Consider the following 27,003-nt stretch of genomic DNA (forward strand, 5'->3'; position numbering starts at 1 on the left):
GTTTTAAGGATAATTTCGGTTAAATCTCATTGTAGTACGTTCCGCCCCTAAGAACATGTTCTTTTGATTCATTAACATCTACACAAATCGACCTACCCCAATGCACTCGAAATAAAAGTAGACCGACCTATTTTTTTGAAGCTTTCTAATGTTATACATTACATGAAACTGCGCTGCATTATCAACTAGTTAAAGGATCTATTTTACTTTGCACATCCGGAGCATTTCCGGTTCGATTTACTTGCCTGGCCAAAATAGTATCTATACACATAGGTTGTATCTCGTTTGTAATCCTCTCAGACTCAATTTAGAAAACAGTGTTTGATCAGATAGATTTGCAGTATTTTTCGTTTAATTTATACACAGTGTAATTTACTTTTTACTTAATGCTTAATTGGTTTCCGGTACCTTCTACGAACGGTTTGCTGCTAAGAATTTTGCTAAACGGAATTAGCTTAGATTTTTACTTTTTGCTGTGTGAATGTGTGTTTCAAGAATTTAACAGTTGACATATGCATATTGTATATAATGGATTTATTCGATGGTGAAAACGTGCAGTGGATAAAATCAAAACGGGAAGCGCGGAAGAGGAGTGTGCAGCAAGTAAATTATGTATATTCCTGCCTATTACGATTACGATCTTAGTTAATGGGTTGCATCGGTGCATCGATCCACTTTGCGATCCAGCGCACAAAGCGGCGGGACCTCCACAACGTCGTCAGCTTATAACTTAGGGTTCTTGGGGGGATGTTTGCTTGGTTGGTTGGTTGATTGAAGAGCTGGGAGACCGGGGTTAGAAATCAAAGTACATGTCGTATCTAACTAAAACTGAATTTTGATGCGAGCAGATCGCCACGTCAGTTGGGAGTGGCCTGTTTATCCGCCGGCGGCGGCTGTGCGGTACTGGCTGCTTTTCTCGCCGACGCTCCAAGGGCAGCGGTCAGACGATGGCAACCGCTATTGCTGCAGCTGCGTCCCCGGTAGCCGCCCGGGATCATCAGACCGCCTCCACTCCCGCTTGCAGTCCCACCACTACCTCCCCCGGTGGCAGCCGGCGTGCGCGTGGCCGCCGACGCCGTCGTCGTCGTCATCAGGGTGGTGCTGCTGGTGGTAGTGGTGCTAGTGTTGCTGCTGGTGGTGGTCGTGGGTCTGCCGCGTCTATTCTATTGCTACCGGCGATTGATCAGCCCGTTGGGAGGCGCCTGTTGGCTGGCCGTGTGCATCAGCTCCAACTCCACGAGCAGCGGGAAGTGATCGGAGGGTATGTGCGGATGGGGGCAGCCCACCACCTTGTTCTCGCGCAGCCAGTCATTGGAGACGGGTCCCAGCAGGCCCAGCGGCACCATACCCGTCTTCGTGTAGAATATGTAGTCGATGATGCCCTTGAAGTCGAACGTGTAGTTGGTGTGCGGCATGATGTCCTCGTTGTAGGCGGAGGCCAGCTTGAACGAGTGCGTAAACTCGTTGGTGTCGTTCGAGAGCAGCCGCTGCAGGCAGGACTTGTAGCCCATGTCCTTAAAGTCCAGATGGTCCATGGAGACGCGGCCCTTGCCCAGGAACTCCACCACTCCGGAATCGGGCAGCGAGTTGAAGTCGCCGCACAGCAGCAGCTGGACGGCATTCGAGTCGTTCTTGTGACCCGGCCGGAAGCTGTGGCTCGCCTCGTCGATGATCGTCTTCAGCTCGTTGCTCAGCATCATCGTCTGGATGAGCTTGACGTCGCAGAACTCCGGGTCCCAGTGAATGTGCGCCGTGCACACAAGCAGCGGCTGCGAGATCTGCGTCACCTCGGACATCGGCTCCCAGGCGTTCTCCTTCACCTTGAGCAGGGCGGCCAGGCCGATGTTGTCCTTGGGCATCACGCGGTTCAGCATGTTGTCGGAGCCCTCGGCATTGGCCATGGCCAGCTGGTTGAATTCGATCAGCGACTCCTTGATAAGCGTGAATCTGTTAAAGGAAGCTTTGCATAAGTTTCTCATCCAGAAGGAATACCTTATCTGTACTCACTTGGACGCCCTGAAGAATATCGCACAACCATCCACATACTTCCGCTCCAGTTCAGACATCGTCTTGGCTCGCGACTTGGGCGAAAAGATGCCCTCGTAGCCATCGTTCTTGAGCTCGGGCAGGAAAAAGTGGTAGAACTGTTCCGTCTCGATCTCCTGCAGACTGATAATGTCCGCCGCGTAGTGCCGTATCTCGTCGATTATCGACTTTTTCCGGTACTCCCAGCAGAGGGCCCACGACGGACAGTATCCGTACATTTGCCGCGTCGCGTACTTATCGCAGAGCACATTATAGCACATGACCGTAAAAATGCCTAGAAATTGGAGAAAAGGTTGAATATTTATATTTAATATTTATTATAAAAATAATTTTTGTTTTAATAGTTATATTCTTTAATATTTTCAGTATTGAAATTTAAAACGATAAACTGACCTTAAGGTCTTAAATGCTATTGCACAAATTACAATAGATCACTAAGAAAAAAGTAGTTATTATAAATATAAATTTTGTTTTATTAGTTTTATTCTTTAATATTTTCAGTATTCAAATATAAAACGATAAACTGATCTTAAGGTCATAAATGCTATTGCTCAATTTACAAAAAATAACTAAGAAATTTTAATCTTAAGTCAGTTTTAAATACATAAACATTATTTCTGCTAAACGACTTATCGATGGAAGTGAAATAAGAGTGGCTTGTTTAGCTATCTAGGGCAACTGCAAATGGCTTGGTAATAGAAAATTTTTGCTGGCCGACTGGCGGCCATTAATCTTTAATTACAACTTACAGGCTGGTCGCGTTTTGTTGGGCTTGGCCAGTGGCAGCCAGGGCCTCTGGGGCGGTGGATTGACGGTGACTGCAAAGATAGAAAAAGACACGCGGATGTTCAGTTAGTTAGTTGGTTGGGCGAGTGAAAATGCCATGGCAAAAATGCAAGAGATTATGAAATTGGCACCCGCACATAAAGTAGTGCCCCCAGCACACACACACACGTACCCCAGTATCATCGGCCACCCCACTGACACACTGATGTGTGCCTCCATCCACGTTCTCCCACAACCACGGGAACCTCTTTTCCCCCAACTCCCTCGACCTCCGGCGAGTGCAAAGATTGCAAGCGGTGAAAGTGACATGCACAAGCAATCAAATTGCTTCCGCCTTTGGGTTGCCCCGCCGCAAAAGCGGCACCACCAGTCCAGTCCAGTCAGGTGGTGCTGGGGTTTTTGCATACACCACCAAAGGTGCAGCAGTGATGGGCAACCCAGAGACCATACCGATTTATGGAGATTTTTACCTTGTGGGGATACTTTTATAAATGGTATCTTACATGAAATCCTCTAAAATTATTTGTATATTGGACACCATATTAAATAATTATTACTCAATTTAATGTTCTCTACTATTTTGTTACTAATAATAATACTAAGCAGTGTTATTACAGTTTATTATTTTATTGTTTTCAGATATATAATAAGTAACTCTAAAAAAAAGAGAACCTTTTAAAATATACCGTGTACTTCAGTGATTTAAATCTATCAGAATGTACCTTATATTGGAATAAAAAGAATAAGAATATGTTAAATATAAACCTTACAACTTTAAGCTTTTTAATTTTAATCTCTTTACTACGTTAAATGGTACCTTGGACTTCACTTGGGTACATGCATATATCCTTTGGAATGTACCTCTGTACTTCTTTTGAGTGAAACGAGAAGTAACTTAAAATTCTAAGATCAAAAAGACATTATAACCGTGTTACCATCTTAAAATTTTCAGTTTAAAGTGTGTACCGTGTACCGCCCTTAGACATATCCTTTACAATGTACCTCTGTATACATTGTATGTATAAAAATAAGTACCCCTTCCCATCGCTGATTTAGCAGGAACCACTTACTGCGCTGAGACGGACCCCTGAAACATGGGTTTCTCCAGCTGAGGGGGTAGTGCGGCGGCGGTGGTAGCGGTGGGGCAAAGTCGTACTGCGACGTCTGAGGCAGCTGGCCATAAAACGTGCGATGGGCCTGCTGGTAGTGCGGATGATGGGGATTTGGATGTGGAGGTGGATGCGGATAGTTGTGGTGATGCGGATGCAGATGTGGATGGTGCGGGTGGAAGATCTTGCGAGCCACACCCGCGCCGCCGTTCCTCGAATTGGATGCCGTGGTGGGGCCGCTGCTTACAACATCTTATCGTAGCACTGGGAGCCACGACTTGAAGAATTTAATTTAAAAAAGAATTGGAATCGAACTCGGTTGATCCTACAATGGGCAATGGGAGTGTGGAACCCAATCGCTCTCTTCTCTTATCTCTCCTCTCTCTTCTCTTCTCACAGCGAAGCGGTAGCGGTGCTTTTGGCGATTTGTTTTGCTTTGTTTCGCAGACTCGCCGATTGTTTTTGCATTTCTTTTTTCCCCCTGGTAATTTTGTGCAAACGGCTACACGCCGACTAAAAACTTTCACTTTTTAATAAATTTTGTGATTTTTGTTTTTTGTTCATAATTTTGTTGCTGTCTGCGCCTTGTTTTGTTTTCGGTTGTGCTTCTTTCTTTCCTTTTCTTTTTTTTGTGTTTTGTATTTTTCGCTGACAGCCTTTAATGACTACATTAACGCAGCTTTGATTGCATTTTAATTGTACAATTCGTTTTTAGGACCCAGCAGCACAGCACTCTTGTTGCGCTTTAATTATGCAAATGGTTATTTAATTGAAACGGCACAACAACGAAAATTACAGAAGACGCCAAATGAGTCACCGAAACGAGAAAGGGATTTTAAAAAAATAAAGAGCAACGTAACGTGTGTGTTTTTGTGTTTGAACGAACGATCGTTGTGTTTGAAGCGTAAGTACTAACTAAAATGGTTGGGATTATTACAAAACGCCAAACAAAAGACTTTGACAGCAAACTCAATGCCAACTGCTGTTTTTGTTAGCAAACAGCACCCTCAAGTGAGGTTTCTCATCGCCATCATCATCATCGGATCCATCGGTGGGTTAAAGGTGCTCAGTTACGAAACTTTTACCCGCCGCAAAGCACCCACATACACCCACGCACCCACTCGAAACTCAAAACTCGAAACTCCTAACGCATGGTAAATAATTTCACCGAATTTGTGAGTGATTACCCCATGGACAGGTGTAACAAGAGGCGCACACATCGAAAACACTTTGGAAAACAAAGCGATCAACGAAATTTTAAAACAAATTTGTTCAGCCAACGAAGCGTGCCATATTTTTTTAGGAAGTGTTACAGTGGAAAGTTGGACTACTTAAAATATATATGGGCACTTCCAAAAAAAAGTCCACCAAGCCAAAAACCTTGAAACTTGAATAAAACATATTTCCACATGATTTTGCCCCGATATTAGTTTCTAATTAGTTGGATACTGAGCTTAACTACAAATTTCGAGTATAGTTTGATTATTTTTATGACAAACTCTACCAATATACGGAATAATCAGTTTTTGGCTATTTTTTTGTTATTTTTTGGACCTGTCTTCTGTTGTTAATTTATCCTATAGGAATGCTAATATGTAACATTTTTCTGTACTGAATGCTTCATTCACATGCTAAACTATTAAGTTTAAAGCAAAACATCCAGCAATTGAGAGATATAGGTAAAGAAATCCGCTTTACCAAACAGTCGGAAAAAATGTCCCGAGCGACATGTCCCGAGCGAATGTGGTTGAAACTGTATAAAAAAAAAACGGCAAAGAATTTTTGAGTAAAACCAAAAGCATTTCACAGCGACATGTTTGAACAACATTCTAAAAAAATCGCATTAAAATATTCCATCAGAATTCGCTAATTTCTGGTGTTGTATGAACTTCCCCGAAATCCACTTCTATTTTTGTCCCGAGCGAATACGGCAGTTTTTTACCGATATCTTAAAAACTAAAAGTGGTACAAAATCAAGATTTTTACCAAAAATAGAGCTTGGGAAGAGTGAAAAGAAAAGCCTATAATTAAAATTAAAATCCATTGTTTTACAATTTTTTTTCAACTTTAAAGGTGTGCAAATGTCCCGAGCGACATTTTGGAAGTGCCCATATGCAATACTGTTAGTATACTTCCCCAAAAACCTAAATAATTTGGACAAAATCTTAACTAAAAGGTGTTAACTACTTATAAACACCGCATTCTGCAAAGGTATTCAGTGTAAAATTTCGTTTTCTTTGGTTATATAACTTTCATTTTATACAAATATCTATCCACTTCAGTTTAGCCTAAAATTCGCTGTATAGATGCGAACTTCTTAAAAGAGTTCTCATTACCAAAATAAAAGTGAAAACGAAAACCGGTTGCTACGTAGTATTTATGTGAATGGTAATTGAAAGATGTTTGTTGGGTGCTCTACTTTGTTGTCAGGTTCTTTTGTGGGTTTTCTGCTGTCAGATGCTAATTTACTGGTACCTTAATAAAAAACCATGATAAATCTGTGGTAATGATGTTATTATTTTCAAGATATTTATCATTAAAATGAGTAGTCACAAACTAGTTTATTTTAATAAGACATTGAATTAGAAAACTTATATTTATTTCAAAACAGTAGACAAGACTTTCAGTTAAAAGACTTTAAGCTATCGTTACTACATATCTATAGAGTCTTCACTGCCTCCGATCCTTTCCTAGTGGATTAACTACGCTCGATCGGTCATAAATTTCCAACGTCATACAATCAAGATTATTTACTGCCTAATGGATGCATATCAATTATGTTTACTCTCTCTTGACACGGTAAACTCAAAGTTGCCATTCGATGGTTCAATATTCGCCTAGCAGACTGATGTCACGCCATTTCGTGTCGGCCTATATATATTTATATATAAATCTTCCCACCCACCTATCACCTTAACCCCCCTGGGGTCCCTGTTCGGGCGCCACTAGAAAGCCCTTTCTATCCAAAGTTTTCATGGTCGCTGCTTGCTTATGCTGCATTTGAAAACAAAAAGAAACGAAATGAAATACAATAGCAAACACTAAGCAGGGGAAAAAAAACAACTCTCAGAGGCAAAGACAACAAACAAAAGTTCGAAAGGCAAAAACCCAAGTGAGCGTATCGAAAAAGAAAGTGAAATTCAAATTGAAATTTGGTGCGATTAAAAACGCCAAGAGGCCAATGCAGAGCCTGTTTAGAGTGTGAGTGTGTATTGGCCAACGAGATATACGATATATCGTATGCACAACACGTTGGTAAATGGAGGCGGTTTTCGAGGGAACGAGGGATTGGGTATGGTATATGGTATGGTATATGGGTAGAGCTATGGGGACCGAAGTGGAGGCCTGATCCGAATAGAAAACAAAAGTCAACTCGCCACTTGCCACACTTCTTCGAGCACTGCAATTAGATAACTTGTTTCATTTGCACCAGTTTTTCCTCGCTCTCGATGCGATCGGTGATCGGCGGAGCAGCAATTGACTGCCAATGTTCAATGGCGTTCAGCAATCGCAAGTTGCAAGTTGCAGGTTGATGGTTGCTGGTTGCTAGTTGCCAGTTTCTGACTGGTATTGCTTGGCCCGTCCCGTCCAGACCAGTCCACTTCAGTTAGCCATTCGATGCGATGCCTCCACTTAAGACAATCTGCCATTAAAATCATAATAATGAAACACAATTTAAGGTGCACTTCAGGCGCTCCAAGCACACAGGCAAGAAATCATAGATGCGGTCAATATAATAGCTCAGTAAAATGATAAAGCTTAAAAGAAGAGGGTCAATATCATTTTGAAACTCGCTATTATGATTTAGCGAGTATCAAAACTCGCTATTATGATTGAGCGAGTATCAAAAATCGCTATTATGATTTAGCGAGTATCAAAATAATATCGATTTCTGATAGTCCCATAAATAAATCTGTCTTTTTCCCTAAAAGGGATCTTATCTTTTTAAAAATTTATGAAATTTTGTTTATAAATTAATTGCTATTCTCTTAACCACAATTGTAAGCTTCCTTGCACATGTACATGTATGTGCGTGTGGGAAACCAGTTGGACAGCATTTGCCGCTGCATTTCTTGCCGGGTTTCACACAGATCACAGATCGTGCCTGATCGTGAGCGCCATATTCAAAAGACTCCAATTGTGCTGCGTCACATGGAAAATCAATTGAAAATGTGTGCGCACAGTGATTATGCACAGGCGAGCGGATGACGAGTGGCAACAGCAGAAGCTGCAGCAACAGCGACTGCCGATGCAGAGGAGCACCCCATCCTCCCATCTCCGCCAGCACTGCTCCATCAGCGGTTGGAATCGCAGACTGGCGTGGGCTTTCTTTCCATGGAGCAGCAAGGCACACAATAAAAAAGGCTTACAATTATTACAAATATTACATATATTTAAAATACTTTTATATGAATTTCTTAAGAACCAATGAAATATATATCAACCTTTAAATGGTTTAAAATATGAGAAAAATTTGATCTTTGAATTGGGTAAACCTTTATTACTAGCTAGCTTTGAGTAATAATTTATTTCAAGTACTTTTATAGAAAATATTTGAATAGAAATGAAATATTATTCAATCTTTTAATGGCTAACAATCTGAGAAGAATTTTGTCTTTAAATTCTAGCATTTGGCCCATTGATTGTGAAAACCTTCCAAAGAAGCTTAAGAATATTTATAATATTTAAGATGAAATCTCGTATTCTTTTGATAAGATAAAACCACTTTCCCTGACAAAAGGCATAGACAAAAGCACCCCATTTCTCTCAGTGCAGTGGCAGCATCTTGGTAGGAGGCAGTGGCGGCTGCCTCACGCGATCGGCCAACAATGCCGCACGCTGCTTGGTTACGTTTATTTTTCTTTCGCTGATCCACTTTTAAATCTTTGCGCGCACTCGCAGTCGCAGTCGGGTACTTTCTCTCTCCCGCAGTTGGAAAGCGGCGACGACGACGACGAGACAACTGCCTACTGAATACTGCCTTCTGCCTTCAGCCTGCTGACATTGACACAGCCTGTAATGGGCCATCCAATCCAGCCATCCAACCAACCAACGAGTCATCCAAACATCCAACTATCCCAGCATACAGCCACCCATCCCCAAAAGAAAATATTCAGGGGCAGGTCAAACAGTCACAAATGGGGAAATATAGTGCATTCCTAGCTGGGTAACAAAAACTAAACTATAATTAGTAAACTTTAACTGTCAAACACTTAAAACTGCTCCAACTTAAATAAATCACTCATAAAGTACCTTTCCCCAAAATAAAAGGTATTTAGAACAGGAAGTAAAAGCCTTTTTTGGGAAAGGAGAAGAATGTTCTCCTCTTCTCCTTAACCTATAAGGTACTAGTAAGAATAACTAACTAGATATAAAGATGATATTATGAACCCCATATCAAAAAGAAATTCACCTATTTGCTTGCTGTAAATGTAAATTATATGAAATTTATTTATAGCAACATACGTAAATCTTTGTAAAAGCTGAAGAAACTGAAAATATTTTCTCCCAAGCTTCGTTTCTATTAATTCGACATTTTTGGCTAAAGCTAGCCATATATTTTTTAGGCAAAATTGCTATTTTAAAATTTCACCATTCGAAGAACCAATAAATAAACCTCTTTCAAACTTTTTACCCCAAAGCCAGTAGTTAAGCCCAGTTAAACTGATGTATTGGATAAGTAAGTTTCTTTCAGCGACATGAAGTGCTAAAATTCGTGAGGTCTTTAATTAAGAATGGCTTCTTAAATACTTCAAGTGACTGTATAGAGAAATCTTAGCCATCATGCACGGTTTGTTTTTGTTTTTTTTGCTGGCTCGCATTGACAGGTCTTAAGCAGGAAATACTTGATTTTTTTCCCAGTGCAGTTCGGCCCATTCCCTGGCCATAAAACTTTCTAACCATTTGCACTTCCTTTTACGCAACAACAACCTTGATAAGCCCAAAAAGACGGCAAACGAAAATGAAACCTAAAGCGAAATGGAAACAGGCTGTAAGCTCACTTCCGCATTTAAAACAATAATAATAAAGGCGAGACGGACGGCCAGACGAAAAACATTTCCGATTTCTGATGCATATTTATAAGAAATATGGGCCAATTATGCGAATTACTCCACAAAAAACCAGAAAAAAGCGAACGAATCAGCCCAACAAGCAATGAAAATAAAAACGGAAAAAGCTTCGCCATGACAAAGCACAAAATAATATAAAACCCAACCAAAAACCGAAAGAAAAAAAAAAGAGTTAACATTTCGTAACCGAAATAACCGTTAACATACACAAAGGCGGACAAAGAGGCGGGGCGGGGCAGGGCGGAGGGGGCGGGGTCCGGCACCGGCCCCAAAAATCATCAGCTGCTTTGTTATTGCCCTCGCCTCACTATTATAATTTTTGGCACTAATATCATCATCATCATCGCCGCTTCTTCACTCCCAATTGCAGTTATAAATACCGGTTTCGCTATATAAATAAACCATTTCAGTTGTTTGGGGCCGTTTTGTCATCCCCAGCGATACTTAAACGGAGCGAAAGCCGGGGTATATTGGCCAAAAAGGTTGAAAAATATTTGGAGCACAAACTTATGAACATAAATCAATCTAATAAAAATATGCAGATAGATAAGGAGATATGAACTCAAAGATCTTTGGTTCTATAAAAATATCCATAAGGGATATGTATATCTGAAGAACCTATATGGTGTTTTATCCTTAATTGAAATATAATGCGAAAATATTAGGAGATTCGAAGTCATAGATCTTTTGTTACTTAAAAATGTTAACGATACTTAAGGGTTATGTATAATTAAAGAACCTATTTTGTGTTTTTTAGCAGATATTAGGTATGATTTTTTATAGTCTTACTGGAAATACAATTATTTACAATTCAAATAATATTTATTATTATGATTTTAAAGATAACAAAGTAACAATTGATCTATTTATTTATTGCAGGGTAACACCCAAGTCGACAACCCCCTAAATATTTTCGCTCCACTTCCTCTTCCCACATTACAATTCGGCATGCTCCACTAAATCGGCAAACGTTGTGGGAATCGATGACGCCGCGATGCGTTTAAAATGCATTACAAAGCACAAAGTTGTCATAAAAATTAAATTAAATAAAAGCCGAAAACAAGAAAACGTACGAACATATAATAAGGCAGTGACGAGAGGAGAAAAAGATCAACTGACTTAAGCCAATTAAACGATTAGGTAACAGTTACAACAATAATGGCAGTCACAGCAGCAGCAGCAAAAGCAGCATCGTATGCAGCACACACAAAAACATCGTCATCGGCCAGAAAAGCAGCAACAGCAGTAGTAACAATAAAGCTCAGACGAGTCGAGTTATAAACCTACATAGAGCGGCAAAATTTGTACAACCAACGGTGGGCCACTGCGAGTGGCAAACGGAAAAAAGCCAGAAACAGAAAAAAATTAATTCATGTTGTGCCCATTTCGTGAGCGGGTACAAAAAAACAACAACAAAAAAGATGAAGAAGAATAAGTTACAACCAGAAGTTAAAGACGGCTATAAAGATCGAAGATCTGTATACCCTATCAGATGGTTAGAAGTTACGAAACCCTTTAGATTTAACACCATAAGATCAAGGTTTTTAATAGGTTTTTATAACAAGATTTAAGGAATTAAAGATCGAAGATAGGAATACTCTGTCAGATGGTTGGAAGTTACGAAACCCTAAAGATTTATCATACTAAACATTAACATTCAACATTAAAGGTTTTTTTTCAGGAGATTTAAGGGATTAAGTAATACAGTTATGTTAGAGTTAAAGACGGCTATAAAGATCTTTGATCGGTATACCCTGACATATGGTTGAAAGTTATGAAACCCTTTAGAACTAACATACATTTACAAAGCAATAACATTTAACATTATAAGATAAAGGTTTTTAAAAGGATTTTTAGGAAAACTAGGGTTAGGTCCTAAGTAATCCTTTTATGCTATAACTATTTATAATGTTTCAAGTATTGAAGGGGTATCCAATGTAATAAACCCATCGTAATACCCTTTCGCAGGGCATAATAGGTTACCAATACGGCAGCAGTAAATGAAGCACAAGCCGCTCACAAATGGCAGAAAGACTTAAGAGTTAACACCGGCCCTTTGGTTGTTCTCCGTCCACTTGATTTATGGGGTCCGAACCCCGATGGTGGTGCATCTTTTTCTTTCATTCCCCTGAAGTTTACGTCACTGGCGACATTAGACCCCCCATCCCCAGTCCACCGAATGATTTCATCATTTGAGGCTGCAGCCACGCATTGCGAGATCTTAACTTATATACTAAATGCATATATAATAGAGAAATGGCCATGAGATGGATGAATGGTCAGATCCAATGGGACCAATCGCTTACTCTTTGTTCTAATGACCATTTTCTGCTATTCTACGTTTACCATCCCAACTTGTGACCTAATCAAGCATGATAATCTGCGATGGGTTCGGAAAAACAGCAACCCAATTAACTTAGGTTGGGTAATACTGACACACATTCAGTTCTGTAATTCTGACTTTCTTATGATCTAAATTGACCTTCTAAGCGTTAGCTTACGAAATATATTATAACCCAGTAAAGTTCTTAGTTTTAATTATATTATTTTAAATATTAATCTAGCATGTCAATTCTTTACGAATTTCCCATAATACACATTATATCTGCATTAATTAAGACGCCTACGATTTCGGAAAGGGGAACATGACTCTTAATGAATTCTTCGTCCCGCATCTGGTATCTTCGCAGACAATCAAATTTACACATTGCTCAACATGAATACAAATTTTACACCACCAAATTATTAAAAAACTGGAGCCCTTCGCCCTTCATCTTTCTTCTTTTTCGAGTGGCTCATGAATAGTGTGGTATAGTTTGGCTAATGGGCCAGACAAGTAGCAGCCAGCAATTGTCTGTGAAAAGCCAGAGCCAAGTCAACGCGAGAACGGCTGAAAAGAAAATCAAACAGCAGTGCCAACAGCAAAAAGCAAGACGACCACTTTAAGACGACCCGGCGAACGAGCAGACGGCATTAAAAGTGGAGAATAAGTGTAATAATGACATTTGTGGCCGTTAGGAGTTGGATTCTTAACTGTTTGACATTTTGCGTAACCTTTTTCGTAGACATTTGGCCTTTATTCGGATTACCCGCTCTTTTTTCGGTCTTAGTGGGTCTCTGTACAGAGGAAGTTGAGATAGGAACTTGGGCAACTTGGCCAGACGACGATGATGATGATGAGGATGAACTACCGGTGTGTGTGGCCCACTGAACTGGCCAAGTTAATTGGAAAATGAAACTTTCAATTTCATGGCGAAATGCTAATTTCTGGCCAAAGAAAAGTCAACTGGAAAAGCGGCAAGACCAATTGGCAAGGAAACTTGGGGGAGATGGATGAGGAAAGACAGCGAAACTAAGTAAAAAATCGCAAAAGTAGCAAACAGAAGAAAAATCATACATATTTGACTGTAAGCAAATGATACCCTACCCATAATATTTTTGATTCACAAGTACTTTTTATTATGATCTCTCATTGTAAAGTGATATATTTTATAAAAATATTTTGTGTTATTATTAATTTTAAATAAATTATAAAAATATATTTTATTTACTTTTTCAGGTTCCTGTTTATGTCATTAAACTTATTTTATTATTTCCGAATTTCGGTTTTCTTTTTTAGATTTCTATATCAAACCTTTTTTGATATCGTTTCAACTTCCCGTTTTTGTAGGACTACCTTATATAGTACATATATTATAACCCCAAAGGGTTTCAATTTCAAAACCCAAGCAAATTAAGCGACAAATTTGGAATACCCCTTAGCGAGAGTAGGTGAGGAAAAACAATTAAACTTCAGGGGCTGGAAGGAAAAGAGAAAAACTAGCATGTTGGAAGACGACGCTAAGAAAGATGGCCCCGCTTCGTTGGCCAGCGGCAATATCATCTATGGATGGCCAAGAACAACAACAACGCGACGCATTTATTGACGTAGCCAAAACACATTAGCCACCGCTGCTGGCTGACTGGCCGGCCGGTGGTGCGATGGTTCGGTGGTGCTAGTGCTAGATGGCGGCTGATGGCGCAAACAGTGTTGCAAATGACCCAATTATCCACTGACCCACTCAACGCTCGTCCGTTGTCCGGGTCCGTAGTAGAGAGCATGGAGTTTGGAACTTGGAACTTTAAGCACGGACCTCCAGAAGTTGCGAAAGAGGCAACCAGAAATCGGGCGTCTTTAAAAGCTGACTTAACAAGCAGTTAGCTTGGCTCAGAGAACTCCACCAAATGAGGCCCTAAAATGGAGACATTAATTAGCCTAATGACGGGCACAAAATGCCCAGAAATTAATTTGCCGGTTACGGTTATGACAGCGGTTAATCTTTTTGCGAATGGTCCCTCAAGCCGGATTCACCCAGGTGAAAGGTTCCCACTCAAATCGCGGCTCTTTCGGTAATTGAAATCTGTGCAGCAGTCTCTTCAGCGGCCTCTTCTAATGTTTGGAAAGTTCATTTTCGAGTGGTTTGGTTCGGTGCATCAGGGATTTCTATGAGTAGTGAGTAGGCCCAGCAGAGACTTCTGACTTCTGTTTGTTTTTCCCGGCTCCAAAATCGGCTCAAACGTGCCTCATTAGATGGTCGGAGTTTACTTTTCGTTATTTCAACACCTCTGTATATATTTTTGGGGCCATCAAAACAGCAATCAAGTTCTTTTTGTTTGACATTTTTGTTTACACTTTTTATTGAGTTCTCGTCGTTCGGGCTTAATCAAAATAAATAAGTTCGGGCTTTTACAAATGTAGTGTAGTGTATTGATGGGTTAACTATAGGATTGTTATTTGTGCAAAAACGATGCTTACGAACGAACAAACACTATGAAAATAATACAATAATACGACGGGGGAGCAACACAATACGAGCTAGTGAAAACATATATATATATTATTAATTAAATAAATTAGCTTCGAGTGGTAATTTCTATATCTGGGGAATGGTAACACAAACCGCCTGCCGGAACCTGCCTGCATGGAAAGAAAATCTGTGACATTTTCCAGGCGGCTGTAGAGTCTACTCTCAGCCGAACACGATTCGAGCCAAGTTAATTCAGCGCAGCGCAAGCCAAGCCAAGAAAAGTCGAGCCGGAGTCGAGCAGAGCGGAAAACTTCAAGCAATTTCTGTGCGCGTTCGTGAGTTTCTTTTAATTAAAAAATAGAAGAGAAAAAAAAACAGGCGAAAACTTTTACTCGCCGCCAACTACAAACAGCTAAGCAGGTAACTAGGGCTGCTCTCGATTTTCAGATTTAGATTTTATGCTTGGCGATCTCAGTTGTGGAATTAATTGTGCACCCAGATCTTCTTTCGGCCGTCTTTTTTAGGGGCCTCAAATTGCAGACAAGTCGGAAATGTGAGTCTTAATTCGAAGTTATAAACATGATATGATACCGATCGCCCATGAATAAGCAGAATGAAACTCTCACTTATGAGTTAATGAATATTCAAGTGGAAAGAATGGGTTCTCAGTTCAAGAAGCCACAATGCGTTTTAAAATATAAAATAGTAATTTTAAATAATAATAAGTCACCCTTAGGTTTTAAAACGCATTGCTTGTATAACTAACACCTCTTTTAAACACTAGAGATCCTTTTCTGTTTGTGTTCCCCAATCTAAGGATAACCTAACTTATCAGATATAAAAGTTCACGTTGTAGCGCATCGATTACGGACTAAGTTAAAAACCAAACCCACTAATCAGATATAACATAAAAATAGAACCCATTATAAAAATACACAACTGACATTGTAGGAACGTTGCTTAGGCTCAAATATAAAAATTATCAAACCCCTCTATATAAAAATCCCAGATCTTTGGGGAGGTTTTCGGGGGCCCTTTTGAGATGATGGATAACGTTAATGCACAAATAACAACAACAATTAATTGTATGTTTTAAGTATAAGATACAGATATGGTTAGGGTGTATAGTTTAAGTATCTCTAGGGTTCACATCGCATATATAATCTACACGATTTCTACAATTTCTTCTTCTTTTTGCGCCACAAAATCTGCATAAGAGTCGCGCACCCTTCCCGTAAACCCCGCTTAAGACCCTGGATTCATCTGTGGTCTTGGCAAAAAGAAAAAGAAAAGAAAAATTGTCTTAAAAAATACAGATATACAAAACGCCGACGATGCCGCCGTCGCCACCGCCGCAGTGAAAGTGAAAGTTGAAGTTGAAGTGGAAGTGGGATTCGGATTCGTATTCGTTTTTGGATAGTCGTCGCACTGTGTGTATGTGGTATGTACAAGGTTTCCAGTTCCCCGGTCTTTCGTCTTTCTTCACAAGTAGTTTCCATTTAGCCGGGGCTTCGTCGTATCCCAGCGCCCATTTGGCCTTTTGTTTTTCGCTTCAATCCAACGATGATGATGATCGTGATGATGATGATGATGTGATGATCGTCTCACATGTGCTTTAAATCCATTTAATGGGTTTTCTTCTTTCCTCGCTGTCTTCGCAGTTGGAGTTGCGCAACTTGGGTTGGGTAGAAATTGGGTAGAAGAAATACTTTCAGGAGATTTACATTTCCCAATCTACAGACGCCCACGCATCGTTATCTTCGTCGCAAAATGAGCCACTTTCTGGGGCTGAATATGATTTCGAATTTGATTAGTTTTCCACGTCGTCACGAGATGGTGGAAAACGCTGGCTTCAGCTTACCCACCGTGCCCAGTATCAGCCTGTGGGTGGGTGTGGCCCGGCTGTCTGGGTTCAGTTTGGCAGCTGCCACTTGGCTGTCATCGTGGCAGCCACCTCCACTTGGCTGCCACATCAGACCCAAACTATTGTGGCTGCTATTGTTATTGCAATCCACGAGAAAATCCAAGGCTGTGGGCGTTGCATCCGTCAGATTCAAATGCTCAAAGTTAAAGACGAGGCCCGATTCGCAATTGTGGCTGCCAGCGCTATCCAATCCGCTGTCGCTGGCTGCTCCCGATCCTGATGCCGATCCCAATCCCGAATCTGCCACATTGCAGGTCTCGATCAGCTTGCGTGATATCTCATTGAGGCTCTCATCCAGCAAAGTCTCCGCCTGGGCGGAAATCATCGAGGAGGAGGAGCTTCCACCTCTGAAGCAATTGCCAAACAGATCGTTGGCTATGTTGATTCCACTCAAAATATCACCATAGCCGGAATCATCGCTCAGGCATTGCGAGGGTGTGGTCACCGCATTGGGGTGACTCCGCTGGGAACCAATAACACCCACTATTTCCGCACGACTACTATCCCCAGTGATGGGTGCAAACTCCTCGGTGGTCTCCTCCTCCTGTTGCAAAATAGCAGTAGCAGCGGCGGGTTGACTGCAAATGGAGCTATCGCAGGAGCTGTCCGAGTGAGTGGATGAGGTGGAAGATGTGGAGGTGCTGCCTCCGCCTCCTTGTTCGCTGGACGAGGCATCGGAGGCGGATCTACGCAGGGGGTAATCCCAGAGAGAACGCAGTGGATCACATTCCCGGCAGAAGCAAACGCCGTGCGTGTGATCATGTTGGAGTAATCCAGCTGGCAAGTGATAGGATCCGGCATAGCCTTCACCCGGATTGGTAACCTTAACCTGCTGCATATCGGACTCCATTTTGAGCAGCACCCCATTGCCCGGCTTGCGATCCTTTTTGCGTCGCTTCCGGGGCTTAATGATTCTAGGAAGACAGGTTTCCGCCGCCGTGGGAGATGAATTGGCCTGATCCTGGCTAGCAGCTGGCAGCTTCTCCTGGCTGCTGAGCACTGGTGGTGCGGAGTTCTGGTAGCGAAGCGCTCGTGATTTGTCGGCTAATTTGAAATTAGATTGACTGTTCATTGGCTGATAGCTACTCCAGTTGCTGGCCACAGGATTATGATGATGATGATTATGCTGATGATTATGTTGATGGTGCTGCTGCAGATGCTGCTTGGCATTCTGCTGGAGCAGCGGCATGCCCTGTGCATGCACAGCCAGCTGGGACATGGTGGCTCCACCAGGTGGCCATGTTGGACCCGTTTTTGGAGCGGACTTCCTCAGCAACCGCTGCCGCTGGGCGGGCGACAAATGACTGGAGGCATTCGAGATGAGCGGTATGCCGGCACACTCATTGATCCGCTGCTGGTTAACCACTCCGTAGTTAGCATTCTGTGGTGGCTGGTGATGATTGGGTGGTGGATGCAGTCGGTAGGCAGGAGCTCCAGGTTGCTGTTGCTGCTGCTGCTGCTGGTTTCCCGGCCAATGGCTTAAAGGATGCTGATGGTAGCGCAGGGGAGCGTAGTTGGTTGGTGGTGCTATCGGTGCTAGTGTTCCCAGTGGTGGTGCTGTTTCTGGCGCCCTGTAAACGGCCACATGCGATCTCATGCTGTTGTTGTCTTAATCCTGCCGACGGATCGATTCGATTGCACATCACTTGGCCGCTTGCTTTGGATTTATTACTATTCGGCTTGGGCCATCATCATCGGTTGGCCAACAGCGATTCCACCGCAACGAAATGAAAAGCGAACGCCAAAGAAACTGGGACACGGCGCGATCGCAATTACGAAACACACGGCGCATGCGCGACGCTCGCGAACGGGTTTCCCGGCTGGTCGGAGAGAGATACTAGATACTAGATACTACCAAGTGGAGCTAGTGCGTCCGCCTCGTAGCCAAGCGAGCGGCAGACTGAAGTCAGCTGCTGAAAAGTTCGCTAGCGAGGTCTGCCGGCTAACAGTGAAAAGCCGTTAAGACCAGCAGTCGCTCTCGCACTCTCTCTCGATCGCTCTCTCTCTTGATCACTTCTCCCGCGATCACTCTCTTAGGTTCCACATGGCTCTCTTTTAAGCTTTGCTCTGGGCTTTCGGCTTTTGCATGTCGAGGTCGTGCAGTTCTTTCGGCCCGGCCAATACGACTCCGCCAATTGTTGTAATTGTTGCATTCAATTATACGTTTTTAATTGATGCCCCGGCATTATGTTTATTTTTTGTGTTTTTTTGGTATTAATGGGCAACCGTGAGTTTGAACTTTAATTATGACTGCGGCAACAGGTTTTATGGCTATCCTATCCCGGTGTGGGAAAAAGCATTAACCATCTATAACACCTTTTCCGTTTTACAATAATGTAATTTTATTAAAATAGGTATTCATTTTAATGTTCATTTTAAATAAAGAAACATAACATTTTTCAAGGTTTTTCGGTTTTGTAAATACTTTCAAAATGTTTTTAATGAGTTCTTGATTTTTAATAACCATAATCATTTGTTTTTATGTTAGCTATCATAAGAATTTTCATGACACTGGTGAATTTTTGGCTTTAACATGTATTAACCAAAGAAAATTCATAAAAATGTTGTAAGATATAGAATATCTTGACCCATAAATAAAAAACCTTTGTAAAACCATTTCACTTTTAAGTTCATATACCATCAGATAGTTAAAATACCCTTGAGCCCGCAGTTAAATCAAAAACTTTCTCTTTTCGGAAGCCTTTTTTTCGCATGCTTTCCTTTTTACCCCCACTCAGGCACACCACACAGACGCACACCTGGACAGGAGCTGCTCACGCACCTGGCACACACACACTCAAAGACTTATAGGCATTCAAAGATATAGGGGGACTCACATGACAAGTTGTCCAGCATGTAGGTGAGCAGTTTCGACGTGCCATTTGGCTCGTTGTAGATGTTCATGAACTCCTTTTGCAGCGGATTGCCCATGAGGCCGAGTATGACGAGGTGGAACAGCTTGCCGATCTCGTAAGGCAGCACGCGCAGAAAGTTGTTGTTGAGCAGCAGTTCCCTAAAAAGGAGGAGAGACAATGGAGTGGGTGAGTGAAATGGTGATCAGGGTGATCAGAAGGGCTTACATCTGAGCAAAAGGTACTTCTAGTAATTATAGTTCTTTTATATATCCTTAAAAACACATTACATATTTCTAAACTTGTGTTGAAAATCAATTCTTGAAGACCTTAGGTCTTTTCCATTTTTAAAATACTCGATTTACTGAATCCTGAATGAATATGATCCATTCCTAATACCATACAATAAAAATCTTGCCAAGTGTTCATTGAACCTAACTAGATTTTGAATTTATATACTGATTTATGAGATTTATGATTATAGTGATAAGATTATCTTCAAAACTTTGGAACATATCTTTGAAATATATTTTTTATAATATACAGTCGAGCCGAAAGCCTTAGTTGCTAGCGCTCTAAAATTCTCAGTTAGCTCATAGTTTTACACTGTAAGTTAGCTTTATATAAATAAATAAAATAAAAATATTCTACTACAAAATCCTCCTAGTTCCAACCCTATAACCACCACTCACCGCAGCTGGATGAGCTCGCCGAGCTCTGCGGGCAGACTCCTTAGCTTATTGCTGGACAGGTCCAGAGTTCTCAGGCTGATCAGCATTCCGACATCGGCGGGCAATCGCAGCAGCTGGTTGTCGTTCAGATAGAGGGCGGTTAGATGCTCAAACTCCCACAGCGACGGGCTAATATTGCGAACGCAACCTGTAATAAGACGCATTAATTAGTTCAGTATCTCTAATATAAATCCTAGGGATAACTCACCCGTAATCTCGAGACCACTCCAATTCGTCTTCTTGCCAGCGGCTATATCCTCCTGCGACAGAAAGATCTGCTGCCTCCGATTGGCACTGTCGTATTTGTCTTTGTTACGAGACATTTTATAGTGATTGCCTGTTTTGGTTATATCAAAGGGAGCTATATTAGTATCTCTATATAAAAGTTGGGATTAGTTAAAATCTGGATTTGTTTCAAGGAAGTTAGGGCTCATGTTAGGAGACAAAACCTCGCTTAGCAACAAAAATATATATGAATGTCTTGAGTTTTAGCTTAAATGTATTTAGGAGAATTGGAATCAAATCATAACCTTTCATAATAACCGCCTGATGATAAGCGTCTCTGCAAAATATTAATAAAGTGGTTTCAATTATTATTTTGTATTAGTAAACAAAGGAGGGGTAGGGGGTGTTTTTGGTTTGGGTTTACATATAATGGGTACAGCTATGAGAAAAATAAGGGCAGTCTTTTAGAACTTAAGAGTCAAATAGATGATTTTTAAATTTTAAAATTTTCTAAACTTTATTTTTGTTTTGTTTTTATGAACTACTATTATTTTTCGCTCAGCTGTGGATGGTAAATTATAAATAATATTTAAATGCAAACGAAAAGGACTTTTGCAAGCGCGCGCAAAGTGCAAGCACAAACACACACACACAAGGACTTGCAGGCACACACACAGACACTCCGTTGAACCGTTAGAAAGGAGAATGGCGTGGGCGGGCAATGCAGGAAGAAGAAGAGCAGCCGTATGTCGCATATTGGAAATGCCAGGAAAACAGGATTACCCGGTGATTACCTGGATCACTAGTTCACTTTTCCCAGGAAGTCACCTCACTCGGTTTCAAAATCTACTTGCTCGTTTCACGCGCTCTCGCCGCTCTCCGCCCGCAAATTACTCAATAATTTTGAACTAAAAGGTATGCCCTCCGTGCGCTACACTGTGAAATTTTGGCAAGCTCTAAGGTTTCTAGTGCCCTTTTTGGTTTTTCCTGTTTTATTTAATTTTTGTGTGTTTTTTATTTGCTGATTTCAGTGTCTGTTTGTCAGAAGCGACGATTTTTTTTCTCTTTTGCTGCGCCTCCGCTTTCCACTTATTTATCGCGCGGCTCGTTTTCACCGTCGTTTCTTGTTTTTGTATACATGGTGGCCACTCGGAGTTGCCACTCGGTTTTATCAGCGGACGATATCACGGCAATTTTTGGCCAAAATGCGTGCTAATCTGTCCCAGTTCTAGACTAAACGGCTAGGCATTGTTTGTTTTGTGAAAATATCTACATAAATGGGTTTTTAGTCAAAACAAAACAAGCGCACAACACACACACACACACATGCACACAGACGGTCACAGAGGTGCAGGGTTGAAAATAAAAACACGTAGAGATTTGGATTTCGTACTATTTGCTCTACTAGCCACTTTTTTGGGTCAACGCTCTTGTGAAGTCGACTCGGCTTGCAACGCGATATATTTTGTGTATTTTTCGACTCTTTTTGGGCGATTTTATTGTGGTTTTGTCCCGCTGCTGCTATGTGTAAACTCTCTTTTGTGCGCTTGTTCGGCGTACGCGGAAATGCCCACTTGCTGCCTATCGAGCAATCGGAAATTTGCAATCAGGGCTGCCAACTATCGGTTGGTTAAAAAAAGGCTAAATAAATTGGCATAATTTTGAGCCATTTTAAATAAAAGGCGACTGTAGTTTTTGAAAAACATTTAAAAACCATTTTTGTTTTCCCCATACAGGTGGCTTTAGATTTTTCAAGTTGGACTCCCACTACCAAGGCAATCGATAGCTCCGTCGCATTCCGATAGGCAGGTTCTGGTTTGAGCGTGGCGGCCGATGAAAATAAATTTGTAATAATAATAATTTACGCATTTGTTATTATAAAATTTGGGTTTTCCAAGAGCCTGGAATGGAGATGTCGGATTATTTAAGGGCCTTTCTGGCCAGAGAGGATGAAAGCATTCGGGAGATGTTCAATGGACCCGGTGCCAAGATGATAATGTGGATGCACAACAAGACGGTAGGTAGCAAATTTGTTTGGAGTTCTATGATATAAGGTTAATAATCTCGTATTATTTTAGAGGATTACTGAAGAGGACCTGGCCCGCAAATACACCGAGGAGGAAGTAAGGGAACTGTGCTTGCGTACTAAAGTAAAAGTGAAAATGACGTCCTACAACTGCCTTTGGGACGCCAAGAAACGTTTCGATGCGAAAAAGCGACTGGAGAACCAGTCCTCCAGATTCATCAATGCCATGTATTTAAAAGCGGTGCGCAAGAAGATGGTTCAGCCCTATGATGAGGAGTATATAGCCAACCAGAGGGATGTGGTGAGAGCCCAGACCAAGAAGCTCTATAACCATTTGCTGGATTCCTGGCACGGCAAGACCTCCGCTCCAGATTGGGATGCCTCCGAGGCTCAGAGTCTGGATGAAGATCCACAGGATCCCCTCGAGGGAGCTGATCCACCGAACGCAGGTGATCAAGAGGATCTCGAGCTTTCTTCCGATCTAGATCTCCAGGGGATTGGTGACCTGGACGAGGACGACGAACTGCAGGAGCAGCTGCAGCTTCTTCCAGATTCCCCGGACATTTCAGCTACCCAAATGAATGAAAGCTGGGTGCGTCGTGGTGAGAATATCAACTCGGAAAGCCTGTCCATTGGTAGTATCAATACAGAGGACTTTCCCAGCACCCAAAACTCGGTGCCTGATTACGATCTTTTCAACACCCAAGTGACCGCCTCCACTCAGGAGTCTCCCAAATAGCTTAAGTTTGAATAAGTTTGACAATATTAAAGTCCTAGTTTTGTTTTTATTGATTCTTGTGAAGTGACCGGTAAAAAACGCTTGTTAAAAACATTGAATCCCTAAAAAATGTGTTTTTTGTAAAATGAGTAATAAAATCTTAGTTAAAATAAGAGCCGTTCTAAGCTATTTACACTATAATCTTATAATCTAGGATGATCCGCAACTCGGGAACTGTACACGTAGATAAACATTTGAAATGCTCGCTTTTACATAATTACGCTATGTACAATTTACATTTACAATTTAGATTTTAGATTTTTAGCAGGGACTGTAAATAATCGTTATTTGAGATTTTTATTTTAAAAGGCCTACTGATTTAAAATTTAACTGGTTTTTATGCACTTTATAGACATAAAGAAATAACAGTTAATTTGCTTTCCCAATTTGTTGACATGCAAGAGTAAAAAGAACGTTTAAAACCAAATATCACAGTAGTCTTTTTAAGATAAAAATCTCAAATAACGATTATTTAGGGTCCCTGATTTTTATAGCTAGTTTACATGGTCCCAGGGGGCGTGGCAGGGGGGCATGGGGGCGGTGGGTGCTACGGAAAGTGGTCAAACAAGAACTGTTCCATGAACAGCGACTCCGAATGCTAGTTGGACGACTCCGCAATGGTCATCTTGGCCTCATCGCCGCTATCCAGTTCAGGGTCCTCATCCTCCTCACAGTCATCCTCGCAATCATCCAGTTCGTCCTCGTCGAACTCCTCGCCATCGTCGTCGACATCCTCTTCATCCATCTCCCCATCTTCATCTAAATCCTCATCCTCCTCCTCTTCCTCGTCCTCCGCATTCGGCAGCTGAACTATTGTAGCCCCGCCAGGCGTCACAGTTGAGCCCGCAACCGTGGCCGCCACACTGGAGGCTCCGCCGCCGCCGGGTATTTCTATTGTAACCATGCCGCTCATCGTGCTGATGCTTTTCGGTCCATTCCCGCTCTTTCCGCCCTCCTGCTTGATGCTCAGCTCGATTAGCTCCACTCCGGAGCGGCTCTTGAAGTGGGTTTTGATGTGCTTAGACAAATGATCGCTGCGCATGAACTTCTTGTTGCACTCGCGGCACTGGAAACGCTTCTCCCCTGTGTGCGTCCTTCGGTGGCGCTGCAACTCATCCGAGCGGGTGAAGCGCTTGCCGCAGAAAACCCAGGAGCAGACGAAGGGTCGCTCTCCAGTATGCCAACGCAAATGGGCCCTTAGATGCGACGTCTTGCCGTAAACCTTTGCGCAACCGGGGATGTGACAGATGTGCTGGCGCTTCTTATCCGAATGCTTCTCGCCATCCGTGCAATTGGGACACGTGCAGGCCACTCGCTTCAGCCGGGGTTTCGATTCTCCAGCGGGAGTTGTTACTCCAGTTGCACTCGCCACACTGATGCTCACATTTAGATTAGCCGGCGAAGGCGTTGTTATCGTCGTTGAGCCGCTGTTTGTGCTCCTTATGCTCGCAGCCGTTGCTTGCCTGGCCTGCGTGGTCATCGTTATCTGGGTGCTCGAAGTGCTGACCAGGCTAGCTTTACTTCTTGCCACAGAAAGAGGGAGAGAAATCGGTTGAGGAGGAGGAGCAGGCGCTGCAGGAACTGCTGGGTTACTCGCTGTATTGCTCGTTGGTTGTGGAAGAGCCGTAATCTGAATGGAGGCTGGTATGCTGAGGCTGGAGAGGATCTGCTGCTGCTGCTGTTGCTGCTGCTGCTGAGGTGAAGATGTGCTCGGCGTGGAGGCGGCGGTTGGAGGATTATCCGGCGGCTCCTGCTTGATACTAGTGATCATCTGCGTGGGACTCTGCGGCTCCTGCTTGGGCATCACCTGGGTTTGCACCTGGGATTGCACCGCCTGAGCCTGCGACATGGGCAGTTGGGTGAGCACCTGCTGGAAATTGGCCGGCAGATTGGGCGGCAACTGGTTGGCATGAATGATCTGCACCTGACCCAAACCAGGGATATTCTGAATAGGCAAAGCCTGCAGATTAGGCAGCTGCATTTGCGTGGGCACGGCGGCTGCAGCGGGCGCAGGATTCGCTGGAGCAGCACTCTGTCTCAGTTGAGCGGGAATCACCGTGAGTTGTTGACCCTGGGCATTCGTGATGGTGATGGGCTGATTGGGCGGCAGTTGTCCACCCGCCGAGGCTTCACTGATGGCCTGCAGGAGCTGCTGATGTTGCTGCTGCGCCTGCTGTTGCTGTTGCGCCTGCTGAACCTGCTGTTGCTGCTGCTGCTGATGAACCTGTTGCTGAACCTGCTGCTGTGGATTCTGTATATGTATGATGTTGGCATTGGGCGGCAACTGTGGATACGGCATGGCCAGTTGCACCTGCTGAATCTGCCCGTTGGGCGTGACAATCTGGGCAATCTGCGAGAACTGCGGGATGATTTGCATCTGTGATTGGGCGGCGGGCATCTGCAGGGATTGGGCCTGCATCAGACCCGCTGTTCCAGCTGCCTGTACAGGCACATGGACCGTTTGGTAGATGGTCTGTCCATTGGCAGTCTGCACGGGTATTTGCACGGCCACCGTTTGCTGTTGCGGCTGCTGGATGGCCTGCGAGGGGAACTGCACCAGCTGTGGACGCATCTGCAGCTGGCCGTTCTCGAGTTTGATGGATTGTCCGGCGCCTAGAAGATTGGAGAGGTTTCCCAGCAGCCCATTGGCCGCTGCCACGGAGGTGGGTATTTGGAGGTTGGTTCCTGGGATGGTGATGCTGTTGGTTCCTCCTCCTCCTCCCGCTGCATTGCCTCCTGGAGGAGGAGCGCCCTGCGCCGCCTGCTGCTGCACTGCACCCTGTTGCAACTGCTGCACCTGCTGTACCTGCTGCACTTGCTGCTGCTGCTGGATGAGATTGGTGACGGGTATTTGTATATTCGTGCCCGGTATGGTGATCAGCTGGGTCTGCTCCTGGCCCAAACCGTTCAACTGCTGCAGCTGGATGCAGTTGGAGGCAGTTGGAGGTGCCTGGGGGGCCCTCAAAATCTGCCCACTGGGCGTGATAAAAGCCTGCTGCCCATTAAAGTTAACCGCCTGTGCGGTGGCCAGCTGGGCATTCAGGTTGGGTATGAAGATGGCCTCCTGGCCGTCGATATTCACCGTTTGCATGGGCATCGGCTGGACAATCTGGAACATATTCTGCGGCATCCCAGCGCTCTGACCGCCATTGGCTACCGATCCTCCAGCGGCGGCAAACTGAGGTGGCATCTGGTGGATGTTGATGATCTGCTGCATGGTGGGTGCCCCGGGAGCACCCTGCGCCTGTGCTGCTGCACTTGCTCCTCCATTTGGTGGCGCCGCCTTGGCGCCCGAGGAGGAACCGCCCGCCGTTGTGGGCGTGGCCGGGGGCGCACTGCTCGCCGCACTCTTGTACTGCAGCATGACGGAGGTGCGTCTTTAAATGAGATTTCAAATCGAGCGAAACATGTCCAGTTTTTTTCAGATTCACGCTCAGACGCTCAGATTTTGCGAGGCACTCAAATGGCGGCGGTAGTCATAAGGCCAAGTTGCGCGGGACAGTCACTTGCTGGGGAACACATGAATAGACCGAAATTCAAGGGTTTTAGCGCTGCGAAACGATTTAAGCGAGTTTTTTGGTTTCAATTTTGTTTTGACAAACACAAACGCAGAAGAAGAAGTGAGAGTGATGGGCCAGGGTTGCACTCCGCCGCCTATCGATGGTGGT

The 27,003-nt window shown here is 43.2% G+C and overlaps 4 protein-coding genes across 9 annotated transcripts; 1 reads left to right on the top strand and 3 right to left on the bottom strand.

Moving 5' to 3' along the window:
* Nucleotides 1–513: 513 nt before the first annotated feature.
* Nucleotides 514–22,064, bottom strand: twin (CCR4-NOT transcription complex subunit 6-like twin). 4 transcript variants are annotated; one of them, XM_070216506.1, is made up of 8 exons: nucleotides 21,925–22,064; nucleotides 20,837–20,868; nucleotides 20,515–20,643; nucleotides 20,268–20,454; nucleotides 19,561–19,736; nucleotides 2,796–2,864; nucleotides 2,008–2,320; nucleotides 514–1,947 (listed from the first exon to the last, which is right to left on the bottom strand). In XM_070216506.1, exons 2-8 carry the CDS (start codon nucleotides 20,841–20,843, stop codon nucleotides 1,170–1,172), a joined length of 1,659 nt encoding a protein of 552 aa, XP_070072607.1. In that variant the 5' UTR covers nucleotides 20,844–20,868; nucleotides 21,925–22,064; the 3' UTR covers nucleotides 514–1,169. The 4 variants fall into 4 exon arrangements, with proteins under 4 accessions (XP_070072607.1, XP_044251665.1, XP_070072609.1 ...); XM_044395730.2 differs by lacking the exon at nucleotides 21,925–22,064 and adding an exon at nucleotides 21,326–21,464; XM_070216508.1 differs by lacking the exons at nucleotides 19,561–19,736; nucleotides 20,268–20,454; nucleotides 20,515–20,643; nucleotides 20,837–20,868; nucleotides 21,925–22,064 and adding exons at nucleotides 3,903–4,205; nucleotides 4,271–4,861.
* Nucleotides 14,618–18,918, bottom strand: LOC108065702 (uncharacterized). Its single transcript, XM_017153822.3, has one exon. The coding sequence runs from the start codon at nucleotides 18,318–18,320 to the stop codon at nucleotides 16,626–16,628; it is 1,695 nt and encodes a 564-aa protein (XP_017009311.2). The 5' UTR covers nucleotides 18,321–18,918; the 3' UTR covers nucleotides 14,618–16,625.
* On the top strand, nucleotides 21,325–23,448 carry cav (caravaggio). Of its 3 annotated transcripts, XM_017153835.3 has the most exons (4): nucleotides 21,325–21,446; nucleotides 22,268–22,378; nucleotides 22,430–22,548; nucleotides 22,610–23,448. In XM_017153835.3, exons 3-4 carry the CDS (start codon nucleotides 22,438–22,440, stop codon nucleotides 23,294–23,296), a joined length of 798 nt encoding a protein of 265 aa, XP_017009324.2. In that variant the 5' UTR covers nucleotides 21,325–21,446; nucleotides 22,268–22,378; nucleotides 22,430–22,437; the 3' UTR covers nucleotides 23,297–23,448. The 3 variants fall into 3 exon arrangements, with proteins under 3 accessions (XP_017009324.2, XP_070072610.1, XP_070072611.1); XM_070216509.1 differs by having other exon boundaries at nucleotides 22,268–22,548; XM_070216510.1 differs by lacking the exon at nucleotides 21,325–21,446 and adding an exon at nucleotides 22,021–22,156 and having other exon boundaries at nucleotides 22,268–22,548.
* Nucleotides 23,323–26,976, bottom strand: Spps (Sp1-like factor for pairing sensitive-silencing). Its single transcript, XM_017153823.3, has one exon. The coding sequence runs from the start codon at nucleotides 26,697–26,699 to the stop codon at nucleotides 23,934–23,936; it is 2,766 nt and encodes a 921-aa protein (XP_017009312.2). The 5' UTR covers nucleotides 26,700–26,976; the 3' UTR covers nucleotides 23,323–23,933.
* Nucleotides 26,977–27,003: the final 27 nt, after the last annotated feature.

The sequence above is a fragment of the Drosophila takahashii genome, chromosome 3R, assembly GCF_030179915.1.
Source record: "Drosophila takahashii strain IR98-3 E-12201 chromosome 3R, DtakHiC1v2, whole genome shotgun sequence".
NCBI classification, from domain to species: domain Eukaryota; kingdom Metazoa; phylum Arthropoda; class Insecta; order Diptera; family Drosophilidae; genus Drosophila; species Drosophila takahashii.